Raw genomic sequence first — 8,439 nt, forward strand, 5'->3', positions numbered from 1 at the left:
AGTTAATGTCCTCATTACAGTTAGTTGATTAAATAGATCCAAGATTAAGTCACAACATAGTTAATGTCTTCATTACAGATAGTTGATTAAATAGCTCCAAGATTAAGTCACAACATAGTTAATGTCCTCATTACAGTGAATTGATTAAAGAGCTCCAAGATTAAGTCACAACATAGTTAATGTCCTCATTACAGTTAGTTGATTAAATAGATCCAAGATTAAGTCACAACATAGTTAATGTCCTCATTACAGTGAATTGATTAAAGAGCTCCAAGATTAAGTCACAACATAGTTAATGTCCTCATTACAGTGAGTTGATTAAAGAGCTCCAAGATTAAGTCACAACATAGTTAATGTCCTTTAATCTTGGATCTATTTAATCAACTCACAGTAATGTTGGATCTATTTAATCAACTCACAGTAATGAGGACATTAACTATGTTGTGACGGTATATTAAATATATTTTGTTAGCAGTAAAATACCTCGATTAATTTTGGAAATTTTGTTCTAACAAGTATATTACTAAAGTTAAAAGTTTTAGTTAGATTTTTGTACAGAAATGAAATCAAGTTTTATTATTTTCAAGACTTTACCTTGAACTTTAAAACTCAGTTGTAAAGATTCAAACCATTTTCTACTGAAACAGCATCAGACAGTGACATTTCTTGATATTGTTTTCTTTCTCGTATATCCTCGAAACAAGGAAGTTTAGGGCTTAAAAACGTAATTATAAAGACTGCGATCATCAGATTTATTTCAGATTATGAAAATAAAAATTCCTCACCTTTTTTTAGGTGTTATAAACACATTTACTTACAGAATACGTCGCTTCGGACACCTCAGGCTCTTTGGCCTTCCTGACCTTCTTCTTAGCTCTTGCGCCCCAGTAAGTGTAGTTTACAGCAGCATACTCCAGCAGTGCGGCGAAAACGAAGACGAAACACATAACCAAATAAATGTCAATAGCTTTAACATAGGAAATACGGGGTAAGGAAGACCGTACTCCCGTACTGATCGTAGTCATGGTTAACACGGTGGTTATACCTAAAAAATAAATGTGAAGTAATTTTAACTCACTCTTTAAACTACCACTTGTAAACGTTTTATCACATTCTATATTAGACCAGTTACCGTCGCTAAACAATGTTAGCAATCACTGAAACTTTCTAAACGATGTAATAATATGTGTAACAAGTAACTAAATAATTTCTAAACAATGTAAAAAGACGTAACCAGTCACTAAGGTGTTTATAAATGATATAAAAAAACGTAACCAGTCACTAAAGTGTTTATAAATGATATAAAAAGACGTAACCAGTCACTAAAGTGTTTATAAATGATATAAAAAGACGTAACCAGTCACTAAAGTGTTTATAAATGATATAAAAAGACGTAACCAGTCACTAAAGCGTTTAGTGTATTGTACTGTAGTGAGTATCAAAGCACCTGAAAAGCCTGACCATTATCAAGTAAGGCTAACATTAATTTATATAAAGTCCGATTGTATTGTTATGTTAACATAAATATTGTCATTTAATAAGTCGCATAAAGTAACATTTTACCCAGAGCTACTCTTGCCGACGTGGCTTCGTGGTTTATCCAAAACGAAACCCAAGATAGCATCACAATCAGAATGGACGGCAAGTACGTCTGGAAGATGAAGTAACCAATATTCCTCTTCAGCTCAAAACTCAGAGAAAGACGCTGGTAGATCCCTGTTAACGTTACTTGACTTAACCATGATATCAATACAACTGTTTGAAATTCACTTAATTATGACAGAACGTGATATTAATAAAGACGTTTGAACTTGTTTTAACTGTTCCAGTTATCTTACCATTAACTAATCACACACAATATACTTCAACATTTTTGCTTTCATAGTTACGCCATCTTTAGAGTTCTTTTGGAGTTGTCTCTAGGGGTAAATAACTTTATGGGCTTTTGTAGGTAAATTTATCTGTTTCTTAGTACGCATTTATCTTTTTCTAATTCATTGCTATGATTGTTTTTACAATCATATAGCATTTTAAAGTGTTTTACATGAGTAACAGGGAACAGACTGTATAACGACGAAATATGTCTCAACAACAGCGATTCAAAATTTCATGTGTTATTTCGACAGAGAACGCTATTTCGACTTTTTTTGATCTTTAATTAACTACAATTCATATCCTAAAATAAACGTTTTTTTTCTATATACTTCGATTTAAGATAGAAAATAATTTTGACCTGAATTAACTCACTTATTTAGTAAAGTCCTTGAAAATAAAACATGTACAGTAGTCTGTTTTTAGTCGTCATCGTGTGTTACAACTAATTTCGTTTTTTACCTGTGGCTAGAACTTCTGACCTATCTGTAGTTTCGTAACGTATGATTGAGAACTGGGGTAACTTAGCATCTTCCACACCGACAACAGGGTAAGGCTTCCAATACATTACGACATCTCGTACGGTGTATCCATCTAGTGGAAAAAAACAGTTATCGAACTGACACCGCATAAGTCAACCAATAATTTAAACTAATAACATTAAACAAGTTAATACATATGACTCTAGTTATTGATAAAGTTAGAGAAGAAAAAAACAGAACCAAAAACTAAATTTTGAAAAGTAAGGTAACTTAACAAATGACAAGTTGACCCAGGTTTGAGCCCTTACGAATTGTTATCTTTTGCTGCAATCATTCTTCAGCGATTAATTAAAACTCGAAATATTTGTATTGTTATTGTATTAAATCAAGTGCACAAAACAGAAAAGGATGGCTTAATTTCAGCTTCTCTTGCTTGTTTGTTGTTTTCAGAGAGGTCGAGAAGAATAAGGTTAAACTGTCAGGAAAAAACATCAAATAACAGATAATGCTTCAGATCTTCAGTAATCAGGCACGAACATCAACCCAAACAAAGCCAATGTTTCATATCTTCAGTAATCAGGCACAAACATCAACCCAAACAAAGCCAATGTTTCATATCTTCAGTAATCAGGCACAAACATCAACCCAAACAAAGCCAATGTTTCAAATCTTCAGTAATCAGGCACAAACATCAACCCAAACAAAGCCAATGCTTCATATCTTCAGTAATCAGGCACAAACATCAACCCAAACAGAAACAATGCTTCAGATCTTCAGTAATCAGGCACAAACATCAACCCAAACAAAGCCAATGCTTCATATCTTCAGTAATCAGGCACAAACATCAACCCAAGCAAAGCCAATGTTTCAAATCTTCAGTAATCAGACACAAACATCAACCCAAACAAAGCCAATGCTTCATATCTTCAGTAATCAGGCACAAACATCAACCCAAACAAAGCCAATGTTTCAAATCTTCAGTAATCAGGCACAAACATCAACCGAAACAAAGACAATGCTTCACAGCTTGAGCAAGCGGATAAAAACACCAACCCAAATACAGGTAAAGCTTCAAGTTTGAGTAAGCAGGTTAAGCCATCAACCAAAATACAGGCAAGGCTTCAAACTTTGAGTGAGAAAGAAAATAATCGACCCAAGAACAGACATTATCTCAAAGTCAAAAAGGTTGTAGGTAGACTTTACTTCTGCTCCATGTTAACAACGTTACACACTTTAGTTCTGCTCCATGTTAGTTCTGTATCATGCTAACAATATTGTACATCTTAGTTTTGTTCCATATAACAAAGTTACATACCTTAGTTCTGCTCCATGTTAGTTCTGTATCATGCTAACAATATTGTAGATCTTAGTTCTGTTCCATATTACAAATTTCCACACCTTAGTTCTGCTCCATGTTAGTTCTGTATCATGCTAACAATATTGTAGATCTTAGTTCTGTTCTATATTACAAAGTTACACACCTTAGTTCTGCTCCATGTTAATAATGCTGTAGACCTTATTTGTGTTCCATATTAACAAGGTCCCAAGTCTTATTCCTGATCCATGTAAACAAGTTTTTTTTTTCATGTGAACGAGGTTCCAGACTTACTTTAGTTTTGTTTCATGTTAATAAGGTCCCAGACATAGGCGTACGAGGCGGAGACAGCCCCTGTAGCTTGTAATACATACGACCATTTGGGCAAATTTTCAGTTTTCATTCGGGAGAAACTGGTAGCAGAAATTTCTTACTCATAATATGATTAAAAATAAAAATTGTACAACATCCTTTCTGACCTTAGTTCCCATGTTAACATGGCTCCAGACCTTAGTTCCCATGTTAACATGGCTCCAGACCTTAGTTCCCATGTTAACATGGCTCCAGACCTTTAAGATTCCTTGCAGATTTATCTGTATGATTTGTTTGAACTTCAAGTTTTAAGATTCCTTGTCAGTCTTTTTCATGGTCTGACTTTTCAATCATACAACGAATCATGTCTGAACAACTTAAAGAATTCTAGATTTTAAACTTTATCGATATTGTCAAAACACCTTCCTAATCCAACAGTAATCTATTTATTTTCTTATATATATTGCTCAAATGATGACTTGAGTTCTAAGTAAAAATTAACAGCATCAACACTTTAGTAAGTGATTCAATGAAACAAATTAAATTCTTATAGATGTATCATATTTTATAATCAAAGTTATCAAATTTCCCACATAAACATGTTCATATCCGAATTCCATAACTAACAAATATGTGAAAAAAAATACTGCAGCAGAGAAAGTTAGGGAAACTTGAAGGTTTCTTGTTACTTACAACTTTCTATCTCTACTGTGCAATTTTGGGAGTCTAGGGGATAGTAATGTAGGTCCATCATACAGGCCAGCGTTGTGGTAAACCTGTAATGTTTTCGATAAAGAAGTCGTTACTGGATACTTACCATGTGAAACGAATGAACAAAAAACCTGCTAACATTAGACATATCAGTAACAAACATAGACTAAGTCATGACTCGGAATTTTAAGCGAGATACGAGATTACTGTGCTGTTATGACGTCAACAGTGGTTGCTAGAGGAGACGGAGACATTGATTTTGAGCTAATAAGAAGGTAGGATCACATTTCAAGACAAAGATGCATGCAGAAAATAAAAATGTAAGAAAAGTGTTCACGAACAAAATTACATTATGTATGTTTCTAGCATGATACTTCACAAAGACTTTATAGAATTATAATAAAACAAAGTAATACTTTACACAACCCTTTATATAACTGCAATAAAACAAAATAATACTTTACACAGCCCTTTATATAACTGCAATAAAACAAAGTGATACTTTACACAACCCTATATAAAATTAAAATAAAACAAAGTGACCCTTTATAAAATTGTAATAAAACAAAGTGATACTTTACACAACCCTATATAAAATTGAAATAAAACAAAGTGACCCTTTATAAAAATGTAATAAAACAAAGTGATGCTTTACACAATCTTTATAAAATTGTAATAAAACAAAGTGATACTTTACATAATCTTTATAAAATTGTAATAAAATAAAGTAATACTTTACACCCTTTATATAATTGTAATAGAGCAGACGGACACTTGATAAAACCCTTCATTGAATTGTAATAGAGTAGGCGGACACTTGGCAAAACTCTTCATTGAATTGTAATAGAGCAGACGGACACTTGACAAAACCCTTCGTTAAATTGTAATAGAGCAGACGGACGCTTGACGAAACCCTTCATTGAATTGTAATAGAGCAGACGGACACTTCACAAAACCCTTCGTTAAGTTGTAATAGAGCAGACGGACACTTCACAAAACCCTTCTTTGAATTGTAATAGAGCAGACGGACACTTCACAAAACACTAGAACCAATAGCTATTCAAACTAAATCTCTATCTTTAGAGGCATTTTTGATGTTTGAAAATAATTTATAATTAAAGTATCACAAGCATAAATTATTAACATATATTTTTAGAAACTTTTTAATCTTTCAAATCTAATCTCTATGTTTCTCAAGTGGAAAATCCTTCATATAAAAAATCCAGAAAGTATTTTACACAAAGGAACTTGTACAATTTTCATTTTAAGAGTAACAAATAAATATGTTATATATGGTGCCTAATCGTTATGGAAGTTTCAAAAGTAAACCTACTTTTAAGTCAACAGTGAAGTAAATGAAATATTTCAATACATGATATATCAGCCAAACAAACGAATAATTATATTTAAATACAATTTACACTAAGGCTAAAATATAGAAATGGATCAACTTGAAACACACCTCATGCCATATACAATATGTCCGTCGGACTGTAGTCTCACCATTTTGTTCTTTTCAGTAACTTGATGGAGAAAAGAGTTTTTGTCATTAGCGAAGAATGTATCCGGCACCCAGATCTTGTCAGCAAAGTCTCCCGTGAGAGTCAACTCGTACGAGTCGTTGCTAAAAGCCAGACGACTGTCTTGCCAGTACTGGTTAAGATACAGGGTGATTGTGTAATCCTGCAAAATAGTTACATCAATAAAAACGAATGGTGAAAATTAGAAAATAGATACTGTACTAACTAAAAAACACATAATAATACATAATGGGAAAAAATCAATGTACCTAGACGTATATAGAAACATGTTTTATAATCCTTGGAATACTTATAACAATAACCTACAAATAAATATTGTTAAAAATATATCATAATTCTTGGAATACTTATAACAATAACCTACAAATAAATATTGTTAAAAATATATCATAATTCTTGGAATATTTATAACAATAATCTAATAAATAAAGAATGTCAAAATAATATAGATATCTATAAAGGTAAACAGCACTTTTGTAAAAGTTAATTAAACTAGAGCATTCCACAACAAACTTTTAATACAAAAAACATCAATCTCTTTTTCGATACTTCCTACATTTTAGGCTAATCTTAATTTATCAAAGGAAAACTTTCATCTGAACAAATTTAAGTTTTGAATTTATATTTGAATATTTCTACTAATAATCATTTGTCAATTAAAAAAGCTGACTTGTTCTACTGAAATTTGTCTAAAACACCTGAAGATTAATAATGATGTTACGACAAACACAATTATAACAATGATGATCAACAAACTACAAAAATTAATCATATCATACTGTTACAACAACGATGATCAATAAACTATGAATATTAATAATGATATTATACTGTTACAATAACGATGATCAACAAACTATGAAGATTAACAATGATATTATACTGTTACAACAACGATGATCAACAAACTACGAAAATTAATAATGATATTATACTGTTACAACAACGATGATCAACAAACTATGAAGATTAACAATGATATTATACTGTTACTACAACGATGATCAACAAACTATGAAGATTAACAATGATATTATACTGTTACAACAACGATGATCAACAAACTATGAAGATTAATCATATTATGCTGTTACAATAACGATGATCAACAAACTATGAAGATTAACAATGATATTATGCTGTTACAATAACGATGATCAACAAACTATGAAGATTAACAATGATATTATACTGTTACTACAACGATGATCAACAAACTATGAAGATTAACAATGATATTATGCTGTTACAATAACGATGATCAACAAACTATGAAGATTAACAATGATATTATACTGTTACTACAACGATGATCAACAAACAATGAAGATTAATAATTATATCTATAGTCTAAATGTAATGTAAATGATCTTAAATTAAATAACACTTTATAAGATTAGGAATAATATTGTAGTTACTAAGGGTGTCCAAACTGTTGTTTTAAATCAATAAGATATAACGATAATATTCAGCAGTTATTTAAAAATAACTGCTGAATATTATCGTTATATCTTATGAAGAATTAAATATCTGCTGAATATTATCGTTATATCTTATGAAGATCATTAAATAACTGCTGAATATTATCGTTATATCTTATGAAGATCTTTAAATAACTGCTGAATATTATCGTTATATCTTATGAAGATCTTTACATCTTTAAATAACTGCTGAATATTATCGTTATATCTTATGAAGATCATTAAATAACTGCTGAATATTATCGTTATATCTTATGAAGATCTTTTCATAAGATATAACGATAATATCCAGCAGTTGTTGTTGGACGTCTGTTAAATGGAAAACAGCTTTCTTTCGACGTTGGTCTACAGAAATCCATTTTCTATTTTCATGCCGCCACACAAGGCTCCGTGTAGTTATTTAAATTTGTTGTACGTCTGTTAAATGGAAAACAGCTTTCTTTCGACGTTGGTCTACAGAAATCCATTTTCTATTTTCATGCCGCTACACAAGGCTCCGTGTAGTTATTTAAATTTGTTGGACGTCTGTTAAATGGAAAACAGCTTTCTTTCGACGTTGGTCTACAGAAATCCATTTTCTATTTTCATGCCGCTACACAAGACGCCGTGTAGTTATTTAAATTTGTTGTACGTCTATTAAATGAAAAACAGCTTTCTTTCGACGTTGGTCTACAGAAATCCATTTTCTATTTTCATGCCGCTACACAAGACGCCGTGTAGTTATT

The 8,439-nt window shown here is 31.5% G+C and overlaps 1 protein-coding gene across 2 annotated transcripts in view; it reads right to left on the reverse strand.

Moving 5' to 3' along the window:
* Nucleotides 1–543: 543 nt before the first annotated feature.
* Nucleotides 544–8,439, reverse strand: part of LOC106476145 (gamma-aminobutyric acid receptor subunit beta-like) — a 15,551-nt gene continuing 7,655 nt past the window's right edge. For both annotated transcript variants that reach the window (XM_022380083.1, XM_013936814.2), the window contains exons 4-8: nucleotides 6,155–6,375; nucleotides 4,675–4,757; nucleotides 2,335–2,466; nucleotides 1,564–1,716; nucleotides 544–1,045 (exon numbers count right to left, since the gene is read on the reverse strand). In XM_022380083.1, coding sequence (XP_022235791.1) covers nucleotides 792–1,045; nucleotides 1,564–1,716; nucleotides 2,335–2,466; nucleotides 4,675–4,757; nucleotides 6,155–6,375 — 843 coding nt within the window. In that variant the 3' untranslated portion in view covers nucleotides 544–791. The remainder of the gene's footprint in view (nucleotides 1,046–1,563; nucleotides 1,717–2,334; nucleotides 2,467–4,674; nucleotides 4,758–6,154; nucleotides 6,376–8,439) is intronic.

Source organism: Limulus polyphemus, unplaced genomic scaffold (assembly GCF_000517525.1).
Source record: "Limulus polyphemus unplaced genomic scaffold, Limulus_polyphemus-2.1.2 Scaffold9907, whole genome shotgun sequence".
NCBI lineage: Eukaryota > Metazoa > Arthropoda > Merostomata > Xiphosura > Limulidae > Limulus > Limulus polyphemus.